The sequence below is a fragment of the Erpetoichthys calabaricus genome, chromosome 10, assembly GCF_900747795.2.
Source record: "Erpetoichthys calabaricus chromosome 10, fErpCal1.3, whole genome shotgun sequence".
Taxonomy (NCBI): domain Eukaryota; kingdom Metazoa; phylum Chordata; class Cladistia; order Polypteriformes; family Polypteridae; genus Erpetoichthys; species Erpetoichthys calabaricus.
In genome coordinates, this window is record NC_041403.2 from 59,254,334 (window position 1) to 59,270,437 (window position 16,104).

Here is a 16,104-nt window from a genome sequence, read left to right on the forward strand (position 1 = left end):
GTCACTGTCATTCTAGGGTCCCCTTCATGCTTTTTCCACTCTGTCTGATTGCATCTGATGAAACCTATCCAGCATTCTTTGCAGTACCCAAAATGTTGCAGTACCTGAACTCACCATAACTCACTATGAGATGTGACAGTTCATTCAACTTATACAGTATAAAAGTTATTGAACATTCTTCATTATATGGGGGCAGGCCATATGTGGTAGAATCCTTTCCCCGTTACTTTTATCCTTGCTCCTGATCTTCTTTCTGTTCCTCCAATAAGGTGTAAGGGACCTTCTTAGGCAGTGATGATTGCAGTGTTACCAGCTGAGTACTGTCATAATTACTACATCCCACTTTACATTCCTCTTAGTTTCTTACATTCGTAGATGGTGTAATTATAAGGTAGCCATCAGATCCTTCAAGTTTGGAGCTTGTCAGAAAGGCAGTTGAGATGGGCTGGCACTCGGATCTGCACTGACAGCAGAATCACTGTAATTTAAAAATCCATTAAAAAGCTTATAGTAACAGGCCAGGAGCCAAATCTTAACAGTAATAATTAATAATGTTATTAATTGTAAAAATAAAAAAGTCCATTAAGAAAATTCATATCACATTTATTTGTTGATTACATTTAAGCTTACTATTAACAATTGTGTATTTTATATAGTTAATCAGCCCTCCTCTTTTCTGAACCGGTCTATACCAATTAAATGTACTTTAAACATGATATTGTTGCTCATCTGTGCTTTACTATGTTCATTTCCTTAAATTAACCAATTTCAATTCAGTGATTTTATAAGGTGGTCAATGCAGAACACAGGCCTGGGAGCACTCACACAGATTTACAAACAAAAATACAGTGGTGTGAAAAACTATTTGCCCCCTTCCTGATTTCTTATTCTTTTGCATGTTTGTCACACAAAATGTTTCTGATCATCAAACACATTTAATCATTAGTCAAATATAACACAAGTAAACACAAAATGCAGTTTGTAAATGATGGTTGTTATTATTTAGGGAGAAAAAAAATCCAAACCTACATGGCCCTGTGTGAAAAAGTAATTGCCCCCTTGTTAAAAAATAACCTAACTGTGGTGTATCACACCTGAGTTCAATTTCCGTAGCCACCCCCAGGCCTGATTACTGTCACACCTGTTTCAATCAAGAAATCACTTAAATTGGAGCTGCCTGACACAGAGAAGTAGACCAAAAGCACCTCAAAAGCTAGACATCATGCCAAGATCCAAAGAAATTCAGGAACAAATGAGAACAAAAGTAATTGAGATCTATCAGTATGGTAAAGGTTATAAAGCCATTTCTAAAGCTTTGGGACTCAGCGAACCACAGTGAGAGCCATTATCCACAAATGGCAAAAACATGGAACAGTGGTGAACCTTCCCAGGAGTGGCCGGCCGACCAAAATTACCCCAAGAGCGCAGAGACGACTCATCTGAGAGGTCACAAAAGACCCCAGGACAACGTCTAAAGAACTGCAGGCCTCACTTGCCTCAATTAAGGTCAGTGTTCACGACTCCACCATAAGAAAGAGACTGGGCAAAAACGGCCTGCATGGCAGATTTCCAAGACGCAAACCACTGTTAAGCAAAAAGAACATTAGGGCTCGTCTCAATTTTGCTAAGAAACATCTCAATGATTGCCAAGACTTTTGGGAAAATACCTTGTGGACTGATGAGACAAAAGTTGAACTTTTTGGAAGGCAAATGTCCCGTTACATCTGGCGTGAAAGGAACACAGCATTTCAGAAAAAGAACATCATACCAACAGTAAAATATGGTGGTGGTAGTGTGATGGTCTGGGGTTGTTTTGCTGCTTCAGGACCTGGAAGGCTTGCTGTGATAGATGGAACCATGAATTCTACTGTCTACCAAAAAATCCTGAAGGAGAATGTCCGGCCATCTGTTCGTCAACTCAAGCTGAAGCGATCTTGGGTGCTGCAACAGGACAATGACCCAAAACACACCAGCAAATCCACCTCTGAATGGCTGAAGAAAAACAAAATGAAGACTTTGGAGTGGCCTAGTCAAAGTCCTGACCTGAATCCAATTGAGATGCTATGGCATGACCTTAAAAAGGCGGTTCATGCTAGAAAACCCTCAAATAAAGCTGAATTACAACAATTTTGCAAAGATGAGTGGGCCAAAATTCCTCCAGAGCGCTGTAAAAGACTCATTGCAAGTTATCGCAAACGCTTGATTGCAGTTATTGCTGCTAAGGGTGGCCCAACCAGTTATTAGGTTCAGGGGGCAATTACTTTTTCACACAGGGCCATGTAGGTTTGGATTTTTTTTTCTCCCTAAATAATAAAAACCACCATTTACAAACTGCATTTTGTGTTTACTTGTGTTATATTTGACTAATGGTTAAATGTGTTTGATGATCAGAAACATTTTGTGTGACAAACATGCAAAAGAATAAGAAATCAGGAAGGGGGCAAATAGTTTTTCACACCACTGTATTTACTCATTCATCCATTTTATATTATGTCTACCAGTTCTTGTTCAAAACCATTGGGCACAAGGCAGGAACCAAACTTGATGACTTGGAAGCCTATCCCACAGGACATTTATGTATACACCATCATCCTCACACACTGGACCAGTTCAGCCTCATCAATTAACGTAATACAAAAACTTGGGTATACTGTATGAGAGGAAAACACACAGGTAGAAAATACAGATTCCACGAGAGAAGTTCTGGACAGGACTCATGATTTATGAGTCGTGAAGCAGTGCCAACTACTGTGCCACCCCAAAATTAAAAGTGTTTATGTCATAAACTAAAGCACACATCTGATTAATTTATAGTGATAACATCTTGCCTGAAGAAGGAGCCTGAGTTGCCTCAAAAGCTTGCATATTGCAATCTTTTTAGTTAGCCAAAAACAGGTGTCAATTTGCTTGACTTCTCACTATAGTAATAAGACATTAATTTTCTGAACTTGCTAATTATAAATGATGTTTTGGAAAAATCAAAACATTTTGATAATCTGTTCCCAAACCAAACAAAGAAATGTATTCATTTACTAAACCTACTTATTCCAATACATATTGCTGCCAATACTGAGTGCAATATAGGATCTCATTGAATGGGACATTAGTCCATTGCTGAATCAAAGACTTACCAGTTGTCCCAAAAAAATTAAGTTTAGTGGTTAGCACTGCTGTTTCACAGGTTCAGAATCCTGGGTTCAAATTCAGAGCTTGGTCAATGTATGTGTGAGTTTGTATGTTTTCACCTGTTTGGAAGTATAGATGTTTTGTATGTATAAGCCTCATCATAGATTTACAGCACATTCCATTGAGGACTGATTTAGGCTTCACACCTGATGCTGCCTAAATAGGCTCTGTGACCCAAAAACTGAATAAGCAGGTTCGAAAAAAGGATAAATTAATTGAAACTCATTTGGCCTGCATTTCCTCACCCATACTAAAGACCTGTATATTAGGTTAACTGGCAACTCTAAAATGATCCAGAATGAGTGAATGTGGAGGTGCGTACCTGTGATATACTTCTGTCCCATTCAGGAGGAGTTCCTGTCTCAAACCTAATGCTTAGTGACTCAGGGTCATGATAGACATATCACAGGAAGAAAACTGTGGGCACAATCATACTTCATGAACCATCTTAAATTAATAAACACTAAAATACATTAGTTCATGCATAATCTAAATCCTCTTTTTCAAAGTAGCATTTTGCCAAAAACAGAAAAAGGAATGCTACCTACATAAACCAAGTTTACTTTGTGATTAAAGGAAAAGATGGATTGGTATCCAGTATGGGACAGAGGTTCCCCTACCTGACCAGGAGACCCTCAGAATAGTTAGACCATGTGGATGGATGGGCGTTCCAAATAGGATGGATGGTATTCCCTTTTCCCAGTTAAGCTGCTATAATAGAAGGACAGAGGAAGACTGCCTCCTGGGACAGCATCCCTCTGGTGGGACTCCCTTTCATACACCTATAGGGCTACATGGAAGCTGCAGTCCTGATGGGCGGATCTGTTGGGGTACTTGGGTGCCGCCAGAACAGACTCCCTTGTCCTGTAGAAGTTCCATCTGACCCAGAAGTGCTTCCTGGTGGCAATATTGTTGCACCCCAAGTACGCCCGGAATCTTTGTTTAAATGGAGTTGTTCCGTCTCACTTGGGTAAAATGGAGTTGGGAGTGGAGGAAAAGACTCACCTGGGTTGGATTGGAGTAACAAAATGAAGAGAATTGTAGTGTTGATTGTGAAAGGAGTCTGTTTAAAGCAGGGGTCGGCAAAGTCGGTCTTGGAAGGCCACATTGGCTGCAGGTTTTTATTCCAATCCAGTTGCTTAACAAGCAGCACTTATTGCTCAAATACGTCTTTTCTTCTTCATTTCAGTTGTCTCGCTTGTTGTTCCTTATTAGCAAAAAGAAGTAAATGATAAAAGAAACCAGCAGTTGTCCATTTGTTCTGTTGTCAGCGCAGTTCGGTCTGAGCTGCCCCATAGTGGTCACAAGTGGTGTACGCACCAGGATTTCCTGGCTGTCTGCAGGCTAAAACCTTTTTAACACAGCTTTTTGTTTTTCTTGCTGGACTTGAATCCAAGACCAGACACTCTTTTTTTTGTGCCTCCCTTAGATCTTTCTATATTTTCTGATGGGGAAGAAAATGCTACCAAAGAGGTAAACAGAATTAAAAAGGTAGGCAAACATACTATGAGAAGCCCATACACAAGTCAATAGCTCGCCATAGAACTAACTACCTGTGCAGTTGTGTCTGGGGTTTAAGAGTCTGGGACGCCCCAGTTGTCACAACTCCCATCCCAAAAATTCCTTTCAACCTGATCAAACTCAATGAAATATGCTAAATAAATAAAATATAACATGTTGGGTACTTTCTAGAGTCTCACACAGATATACAGTACATAGTCTCTAACCAAATGCACTAACCGTCCTTTGTCTGAGGTTCACCTTATTGAGAAAGTGTACAAACCGGTATCTGCAAAGCATGCAAGTGTTTCTGATAGATGATTGAAAATAAAACAAGAATGTACAGTATGTGAAACCAGTGTTTAACAACCAAGAAAGTATTTTATTGGAAAGATTTGAAATCTCCTTTTTGTCATATTTTACAGGTATAAACACACTTGCCTTTTCTTCTTCATATAATGGATAGTCCTAATCATCTTTACCATATAGCATTCAGTAATTGTCCTGAAGAAGCAGCTCTCCCTCAAAATGCAATAGCAGTTTAATACAGTAATTCTGTGGAGGATTACCTACCACAGTGCATTTGTTCATTCACACTCTCAGATATCCACCCAAACTGAATACCAAATATTCCACATCTCTATTCTGTTACTCTTGGTGAGGTGATTCTTTCTATAAATTACATCTTTTGTTTATTGTTTACTTTTGTTGTTATTTATCTTATGATATGAATGCATTAAATATGTTATTTAATATGGTTTCACTCTAATGTTTCTAATAGGTTTGTATATTTTCAGTACTTTTGCTTTTCACATTATTGACAGATGTTTAGGTTGGTCCATTAATTTTTTAAATGTATGCTCAGCTATTGTTCAGATCTTTTGTTTATTATGTTTCTATTACCAATCCATTTTGAATATTTTATATAATTTACATTCATTTCAAATGTGGTTTTGAATTTTTTTTTCCTATATGCAGTAAATTAACCATTTTTTTTTTAAATTCCTTTGCCAATATTACTTCCTGTTTATTTCATATCAAACTGGTCCTGCCCTAAGCATAATGCTCTTAATACTGGTAAATGCTTCAATCATCTGTCTTGTTCCTACACAGTAGATCCTGAGACAGACAGATGAATTGAGTAACCACCATGAGCAACATGTAGTAACATTTTCTCAACCAAACTCTTCCACAAAATATAGGAGCCCGTTTTAGATTAAGCTTGTTCTTCTCGACCTAAAAAAAGATGCTGCTGCATGAGTAGTAATTTTAGTATATTATTTTACTGTTTTGCTTTACAAAAAAAGATAAGCAATACCATGAGCTGGTGCCTTTTCAAGAGATTGTTTTCAATCTCTGAATCCTTAATTGTACTTTGTTGGATCGAGAAGAAGATACAGATTCTTCCTATGTTATGTAACTTCCCACCACGCTCATCTGAGTTACTACCCTTGATTTAACACCAATACTTTAAATTATGTAAAAGTAATGCTAAAATAAAAATTTCTAAGAGATTCACCTTTCACACAGCTTCTATCTAGGAAGCTTCCAAACCAATAAACCATTCTGACATTATGTGTGGCATTACAGTTAGGTCCATAAATATTTGGACAGAGACAACTTTTTTCTAATTTTGGTTCTGTACATTACCACAATGAATTTTAAATGAAACAACTCAGATGCAATTGAAGTGCAGACTTTCAGCTTTAATTCAGTGGAGTGAACATAACTATTGCATAAAAATGTGAGGCAACTAAAGCATTTTTTAACACAATCCCTTCATTTCAGGGGCTCAAAAGTAATTGGACCAATTAAATAATTGGAAATAAAATGTTAATTTCTAATACTTGGTTGAAAACCTTTTGCTGGCAATGACAGCCTGAAGTCTTGAACTCATGGACATCACCAGATGCTGGGTTTCCTCCTGTTTAATGCTCTGCCAGGCCTTTACTGCAGCGGCTTTCAGTTGCTGTTTGTTTGTGGGCCTTTCTGTCTGAAGTTTAGTCTTCAACAAGTGAAATGCATGCTCAATTGGGTTAAGATCAGGTGACTGACTTGGCCATTCAAGAATTTTCCACTTCTTTGCTTTAATAAACTCCTGAGTTGCTTTGGCTGTATCTTTTGGGTCATTGTCCATCTGTATCATGAAACACCGCCCAATCAGTTTGACTGCATTTAGCTGGATTTGAGCAGACAGTATGTCTCTGAACACCTCAGAATTCATTCGGCTGCTTCTCTCCTGTGTCACATCATCAATAAACACTAGTGTCCTAGTGCCACTGGCAGCCATGCACGCCCAAGCCATCACACTGCTGCCACCGTGTTTTACAGATGATGTGATATGCTTTGGATAATGAGCTGTTCCACGCCTTCTCCATACTTTTTTCTTGCCATCATTCTGGTAGAGGTTGATCTTGGTTTCATCTGTCCAAAGAATGTTTTTCCAGAACTGTGCTGGCTTTTTTAGATGTTCTTTAGCAAAGTCCAATCTAGCCTTTCTATTCTTGAGGCTTATGGGTGGCTTGCACCTTGCAGTGCACCCTCTGTATTTACTTTCATGCAGTCTTCTCTTTATGGTAGACTTGGATATCGATACGCCTACCCCCTGGAGAGTGTTGTTCACTTGGTTGGCGGTTGTGAAGGGGTTTCTCTTCACCATGGAAATGATTCTGCGATCATCCACCACTGTTGTCTTCTGTGGACGTCCAGGTCTTTTTGCATTGCTGAGTTCACCAGTGCTTGCTTTCTTTCTCAGGATGTACCAAACTGTAGATTTTGCCACTTGTAATATTGTAGCAATTTCTCAGGTTTTTTCTGTTTTCGCAGCTTAAGGATGGTTTCTTTAACCCGCATGGAGAGCTCCTTTGACCGCATGTTGTCTGTTCACAGCAAAATCTTCCACATGCAAGCACCACACCTCAAATCAACTCCAGGCCTTTTATCTGCTTAATTGATAATGACATAATGACAGACTTTCCCACACCTGCCCATGAAATAGCCTTTGAGTCAATTGTCCAATTACTTTTGAGCCCCTGAAATGAAGGGATTGTGTTAAAAAAATGCTTTAGTTGCCTCACATTTTTATGCAATCGTTTTGTTCACCCCACTGAATTAAAGCTGAAAGTCTGCACTTCAACTGCATCTGAGTTGTTTCATTTAAAATTCATTGTGGTAATGTACAGAACCAAAATTAGAAAAATGTTGTCTCTGTCCAAATATTTATGGACCTAACTGTATATATTCTGACATTATTGTTGTGATGGATTATGAGGTTTCATTGTGCAACTTATTTTTTCTTAGACAATAATTGGTTTAAATTCTAATTTGATCAAACACTAATGATTCCTGTTATTACACTTTGTGCATGACAGTAATTGTTATTTTCTAGTGATCATACAGTATATCACTCTCACAAATATATGTCTTACTGTAACAAGTAAATGAAATTAAATATTTTAACAGTGACTAAGTTTAAGTACAGGAACACAGAGAACTGGAGCTTACACTTGAAGTACTGGATGCAAAGTAACAATAAGTTTCGAATAGGACACCAAGCCATTAAATGGCACACTCAAAAAACATACGGGACACTCATACAAGATTTAGTGACATTAACGATTGTATCACACATACAGTGGTGTGAAAAACTGTTTGCCCCCTTCCTGATTTCTTATTCTTTTGCATGTTTGTCACACAAAATGTTTCTGATCATCAAACACATTTAACCATTAGTCAAATATAACACAAGTAAACACAAAATGCAGTTTTTAAATGATGGTTTTTATTATTTAGGGAGAAAAAAAATCCAAACCTACATGGCCCTGTGTGAAAAAGTAATTGCCCCTTGTCAAAAAATAACCTAACTGTGGTGTATCACACCTGAGTTCAATTTCCGTAGCCACCCCCAGGCCTGATTACTGCCACACCTGTTTCAATCAATAAATCACTTAAATAGGAGCTGCCTGACACAGAGAAGTAGACCAAAAGCACCTCAAAAGCTAGACATCATGCCAAGATCCAAAGAAATTCAGGAACAAATGAGAACAGAAGTAATTGAGATCTATCAGTCTGGTAAAGGTTATAAAGCCATTTCTAAAGCTTTGGGACTCCAGCGAACCACAGTGAGAGCCATTATCCACAAATGGCAAAAACATGGAACAGTGGTGAACCTTCCCAGGAGTGGCCGGCCGACCAAAATTACCCCAAGAGCGCAGAGACGACTCATCCGAGAGGTCACAAAAGACCCCAGGACAACGTCTAAAGAACTGCAGGCCTCACTTGCCTCAATTAAGGTCAGTGTTCACGACTCCACCATAAGAAAGAGACTGGGCAAAAACGGCCTGCATGGCCGATTTCCAAGACGCAAACCACTGTTAAGCAAAAAGAACATTAGGGCTCGTCTCAATTTTGCTAAGAAACATCTCAATGATTGCCAAGACTTTTGGGAAAATACCTTGTGGACTGATGAGTTAAAAGTTGAACTTTTTGGAAGGCAAATGTCCCGTTACATCTGGCGTAAAAGGAACACAGCATTTCAGAAAAAGAACATCATACCAACAGTAAAATATGGTGGTGGTAGTGTGATGGTCTGGGGTTGTTTTGCTGCTTCAGGACCTGGAAGGCTTGCTGTGATAGATGGAACCATGAATTCTACTGTCTACCAAAAAATCCTGAAGGAGAATGTCCGGCCATCTGTTCGTCAACTCAAGCTGAAGCGATCTTGGGTGCTGCAACAGGACAATGACCCAAAACACACCAGCAAATCCACCTCTGAATGGCTGAAGAAAAACAAAATGAAGACTTTGGAGTGGCCTAGTCAAAGTCCTGACCTGAATCCAATTGAGATGCTATGGCATGACCTTAAAAAGGCGGTTCATGCTAGAAAACCCTCAAATAAAGCTGAATTACAACAATTTTGCAAAGATGAGTGGGCCAAAATTCCTCCAGAGCGCTGTAAAAGACTCATTGCAAGTTATCGCAAACGCTTGATTGCAGTTATTGCTGCTAAGGGTGGCCCAACCAGTTATTAGGTTCAGGGGGCAATTACTTTTTCACACAGGGCCATGTAGGTTTGGATTTTTTTTTCTCCCTAAATAATAAAAACCACCATTTACAAACTGCATTTTGTGTTTACTTGTGTTATATTTGACTAATGGTTAAATGTGTTTGATGATCAGAAACATTTTGTGTGACAAACATGCAAAAGAATAAGAAATCAGGAAGGGGGCAAATAGTTTTTCACACCACTGTATTTGTGAAAGGAAACCAAAACACCTAAAAAAAAATACACGGAGAGAATTGGCAAATTCTACACAGAGAGTAGCTCAACTAGGAATGTAACCCAAACCCATGACCTATGTAGCAACTGCGCTTATCACTATGTCAACCCTGCAATCAATCAATTAAAATTATGTTACACAGCACCATTAAAAACTTGGACAATCAGTTAAGTGTAAGCTTACAAGACATTATAAATATAGGTAGGTAAAGGCATCAATGAAAGCAGTGCTCTTTTTTTAGGTTGATATTGATAGACAACTTATGTAAATGCCAAATGTACATTTTAATTACAAATAATTCTGAAAGGCTACATTTAGTCAATTCGGCTTTATTTTGCACATTATATTACATACATCAATTTAAAGAGCTACCAAGAATACTAGAAAATAATACTACATTTCTCCCATCAAGTATCTATTGATCAATGTTTTTAACTTGTTCAGAAAGCCAGAGCCCATCAAAAATATTTCTGGACATAAGTAAATCAAATGCAATATAAAAGGTCAACTGAAATAAGCTAGAGAGAGTTTGGGATAAAAAATAAATTGGAGTCAGACAAATTAATTAACACTGAAACATTCTGTGTTAGATGTGTTTTGAAAGTTCAATAAATGTAAATATATACCTTCATAGTTTAAGCAGATATTTTAAACAGAGTAGAGCAACAAGGTGCATCCCAGAACTTAAGGACATCTCCTACACTTACAAGCTCAGAGAATTAAGCCTGTTTTAGTCTCAAGCAGACTAGGTCATTTTAGGACCAAATCCAGGTCTTCAAAACTCTCAAAATCACTGATACAGTTGATCCAGAAAATTCTTTCAACTAAATAGCAAATCATGTACATACCCATGAAAACGGAGGAAGCCAGTAAACACTTTCTTATTCAAAGAGTTGTGGGAATCTGGAACAAACTTCCAAGTCATATAGTTGAAGCAGAAACCTTAAACAACCTCTAAGAAATATCTGGATAAGATATTGGGACAGGTTTGATGAACTAAATGCTCTCCTCTCTTTTTTCAACTTTCCTATGTTCAAAAATATACTAATTTCAACACAAGTTAAAGTTCTGAGAAAGCAAATTATAACCGAAAATTAGTAATGGTACATTTACCTTAAAAATTGATATTAAGTAAATCAAATATTTTCTACAAGATCACACAGAACATGGTCACATTAAACTTCTATTTTTAGTTATTTAAAGGCTTGTATGGTGGCGTGTGTTAAAACAACTCAGTTATGTTTTCAAAGTCCTTGTTTCAAACTTAGAAAGCCCCATTGTCATTGTGCTGTTTATCCATGTGGGTTTTCTACCGGTGCAGATTTCTGCTCCCGTACCTACATGACATGAAAATTAAATTAACTAGCACCTTTAAACTGGATCTATGTGAATATACTACAATAGCTTGGCACTCTGTACAGGACTGAATCATGTTACTCATTCAGTGCTCCTGAGATAGGTTTCTGTATTACAATAAGCAGACACAAAAAAAGAAAGTAAAATAATTATGTTTATCATAACACAATAATCTTACATAATACCCTTCAGAGCATCTTTAAAATACATGACCTTTTTAATAATCAAAAACACAATTCTTGTTTAAATATTTTAATTACCAATATACAGTAATAATGTTGCCATTATCAATTAAACATTTTTTTTACTTAATTGACTACTTCTTAACTCTACATAAAAGTAGAAAAAATATGGAATCTTTTCAGTCCAAACTGGATATCTATTTAAAAAACTCCCATTTGATGCTTGTTGCTACCACATTGCTCTTTGGATCCCAGACATCTGACTATGATCTGCAAATTGGCGAAACATAATACGACTAAGACGCCAAGTGCGCTTTACACCTCGTGGACGTGAGGTTATCACACATCTATTTCGAATTCGCACCGGGCAGCTGTCTTTTGGGAAAGCTGCAATTTCTTTATCAGCCACCTCCTGAAAAATAAATTTAAAAAATTACTATTAAACAATTTCAATTTTATAAAAAAACAAGTTACATAAAACCAAACATATCGCCCAATATTCAATTACCACTAATATACTTAAAAAAAATTGGTATTTAATAATAATGATGCATACAACACAACATTGAAAAGTTAATCTCTTTATCTTGTTTATAAAAATTCATGATTGTTTAATAAATCTCTAATTTTAAATGAAAATGAATTTCAAAATAATGTTTTTAAGTCATTACTAACAAACTTCATAAGTGGGTTGAAAGACAGACATCCAAATCACCACAAAAGTAACATAATAAAAAAGTTTGCGAACCTGAAGCTCTTTTGGAAGAATTGTATTTTTCCTGATTGCATTAATCCGTAACCTTTCACTGGCATACTGAAAAGCCATCTTCCTTCTCTTGACATCCCGAAGCATCCTCCAGTCTATGTAGTGACTTCGCACTTGCTCCAAATAATGGGTTTTAGTTTGCAATGCCTAAAATTCACAGAAAATTAAATGATTACAAGGGTATTTTTCTAGAAAGTTTGAAAATGAACTTGTGAAAAAAATAAAAAATTTCATCACACCAAAATGCATTGAACCTACAACATACAGTAAATGAACAAAAACTATAAACCAGGGCCTTAGTATACTAGCCATACTTAATTTGTACCAGTATTTACTTTTATAAAGTGTACTCCCCTACAAAGCCTAACAAACTATAATGCACGCATATGAATGAAATAGAAAATCACATGTAGCAAAACACAATAAAATGAAAACAGAATGAGAAAAAAAGGTCACATGTACATATTGTGATGTGTAGTTAATACCCCTGCTGGTGGCCTATGTGAGAGCAGAGGGGGGATCCTTGGCAGACAAACCTCTTAGACAGTGCTGCCTGATATGGTTTTTATGCAAAGTTGGGCTATTTTTCTATTGTTTTCCATGGAGGAAAATACCTTATATCGTTTGTGATTGTTTGGGCTTCTTTTGAAAAACATGAACCAATACTTTGGTCTATTTTTAAAAGTAAAAATAAACCAATACTTTGGTCTATTTTTAAAAGTAAAAATAAACACTGCCACGGTTGTAATAACCTCCTGGAGAAGGAAGAACGTTACAGTAAAACCTTAAATTTTAATTGGAAAAAAAACTGCCAACATGTTAAAATGCTAACAATATTAATGACTTCTAGCACAGTATTTTTTTCATTTTGTATTAAAGCTGGAAACTAATAGACTATGAAAACTAAGGTGGTCCAACACCATTTAACCTTGTATAGTTCCCATTAAATATTATAGCCCTATTCATTAGATATGAAAGGGTGCCAACTTTGCCAGACGATTTGACCCATGAAACTGCGTTGAGCTGGGCTAAACTCAACTCTGACTTAAAAAAGGAGTCTACCCTGCTGTTAACGCTAAAGAAACAGAAGGCCGAAAGCAAGTAACTTGCCGGACGAAAAAGGAGCTAACTTCAGTCTCGGGAAAATCTCTGTATTTAAACATTCGACTATTTTAGGCTGATATTCCAGGTGATATCTGGCAAACTGGCTTTTGGAGTGGAGTGACAGGAAGAAGGCGCGAGGAGTGTGTGCAGTATTAGGAAAGAACGGAAAAATTTACAAGAATGGAAAGATCATTTCTTGTTTTGAGGTGGACAGGATGCCGTTTTTAAAGGAACTAAAATTTTAAATAAAACATTAAAGTCCAGCAACACACAGACCTGTGCGGCTTACACACACGTCTCGTTCCAATACATGCAAATCTGTACACGTTATATAATCGCGTATTATGCAAAGAAACACGGCTTTTATTATTTTGTACTGAAAATATTTTAAACCTACTTATAACACTACCAAAAACGCGTATGCAATTTAATGATGCAATTCAGAAAACTGCAACATATTACAAACTATATCAGCTTTCAATATCTTATTATCCTCATATGCTTCAGTCGACTTACTAATGGAAGTGCTTAAACAGCAGAATAATTATTTTGACATACAGCTAACAAAAATATTATAGTTCTAAAATATGTCATGATGTCACTGAAGAATGTCTTTCTGTCCTTGAGTGTTTACAATCGGATAACAACTTTAACAAAATATGCAACTTATTTACACAGCATACATATCTAAATACAAAAAAAGAGAAATCTATATATATATATTACTCGTTTTACCTGGTTTGCTGTTTTAAACGATGACTGCAATAATCTAAAACCCAGACTAAGACTCGCACGCCACATAGAAGCGGCCATGTTTGAATTTGACGTTCAAACTACAGCAACTTTATTTACACGATTTTATTAACAAATGCAAACTTTAAGTATCAGCAACAGTCAGATGCGAGTTTTTTTCGATTTTACTGTTTTTCTTTTTAGGATGAGGGCTATTTTTGCTTTAAACGAAGTAATAGTATGAATTACTTGTTATGTTCAATTTATGACCTATTTTCCATGACATCGCTGCAAGTGAGAAATCCTCAGGATGCGCGTACATGTACCGATAAACATCAGCCCAGTTTTCTGATGAAAAAACAATAACGTTTAAAACAGTATCGTTTACATACAACAGATTTTGGCGAATCGTTTAAATGCAATTATTTATATCCATTTATACACTAATAATGGCAATTATTAAATAATAATAACTAGTATTATTATTGTTAAATAATTCCTCCCATATAAGTAGCATTTCTCGGACTGCCTTCTTCCATCTCCGAAACATTTCTAAACTTTGCCCTGTTCTTATGCAACACAGTACTGAAGTATTGGGTAATGCCCTAGTCACCTCACATATAGATTACTGTACTGCTATTCTATCTGGCACCCCACAAAAACGTATCCATCTCTTACAACTTCTTCAAAATTCTGCTGCCAGGATAATAACCTGCTGTTCTAAATCCACTGAACATATTACACCTATTCTCTCTCAACTTCACTGGCTCCCTGTTAACTACAGAATACAGAATCCTTCCTCTCCTTTTCTAACGCTGAGAAACTTGTCCATGCTTTTATCACATCCCGCATCGATTATTGTAATTCCCTACTGGCAGGTGCCCCTTCTAATCTTATATCACAGCTCCAGCTTATTCAAAACTCAGCTGCAAGAGTCCTGACACGAACCAGCAGCAGCGAGCACATCACACCCATCCTGCTCCGTCTCCACTGGCTCCCTGTGTCTTACAGAATCGAATATAAAATCCTACTAATAACTCACAAAGCCTTAAATAACCTCGCGCCAAACTACATCAGTGACCTCCTCCATCACTATGTGCCTGCCCGCCCACTAAGGTCCTCTGATTCTGGCAACCTTGTTGTGCCTCACACTAATCTACACTCCATGGGTGACAGGGCCTTCAGCTATACAGCGCCCAGACTCTGGAATGACCTACCAAAATTAATCAGGTCAGCTGACTCCATGAATTCTTTTAAAAAACAACTCAAAACTCATCTGTTCAGGAAGGCTTTTAGCTCTATTTGACTTTATTACACTTCTCTCAGTTTACTTCTCTGTCAAGATGCTAATGTAACCTGTGTGTGTGTGCTAGACCATCAATTATGTTGTCTGTTTCTTTTTTTTCAGAATTCACTGTCTTAATCTTCTTTATTTATTTATCTGGTTTGTACAATGCTAGTATATACTGTATATGCTGTCGTTCTTTATTATATTCTGTAAGTCCCTTGAGCATGGGAAAGGCGCTATATAAATAAAATGTATTATTATTATTATTAATACAGTACAAAATACTGCTTTTAACATTTAAAGCTCTCCACAACCTTGCTCCCCCCTACCTCACTAATCTCCTACAGACTTACACTTCCTCTCGCTCACTCAGATCCTCATCTACAGCTCTACTTTCTGTACCGCACGTCAAACTCTGTTCTATGGGAGCTTGAGCGTCTCTCAAAGTGCTCCACAACTCTGGAATTCTCTTCCCTCTAATATACGTCAGCTCGATTCAATAACACATTTTAAAACTACCTTCAAAACTTATCTTTTCAAACTGGCATACCAATTGTGAATTTTGCACTGTTACTGACAGTTATCTTTCTTTTAACAGTGAAATGATACACTCAATGACAAAAAAAAAAAATTATTGTATGCAAATTGGCTTAATAATTTCTGAAAACATTTCACTCATTCCTCTCTCAATCTCTCTCTTTTTCTCACACA

General features: G+C 37.0%; 1 protein-coding gene across 1 annotated transcript; it reads right to left on the bottom strand.

Moving 5' to 3' along the window:
• Window positions 1-10,603: 10,603 nt before the first annotated feature.
• Window positions 10,604-14,250, bottom strand: mrps14 (mitochondrial ribosomal protein S14). The gene is made up of 3 exons (XM_028811308.2): window positions 14,109-14,250; window positions 12,252-12,416; window positions 10,604-11,915 (listed from the first exon to the last, which is right to left on the bottom strand). Exons 1-3 carry the CDS (start codon window positions 14,184-14,186, stop codon window positions 11,733-11,735), a joined length of 426 nt encoding a protein of 141 aa, XP_028667141.1. The 5' UTR covers window positions 14,187-14,250; the 3' UTR covers window positions 10,604-11,732.
• Between the last annotated feature and the right edge of the window lie 1,854 nt (window positions 14,251-16,104).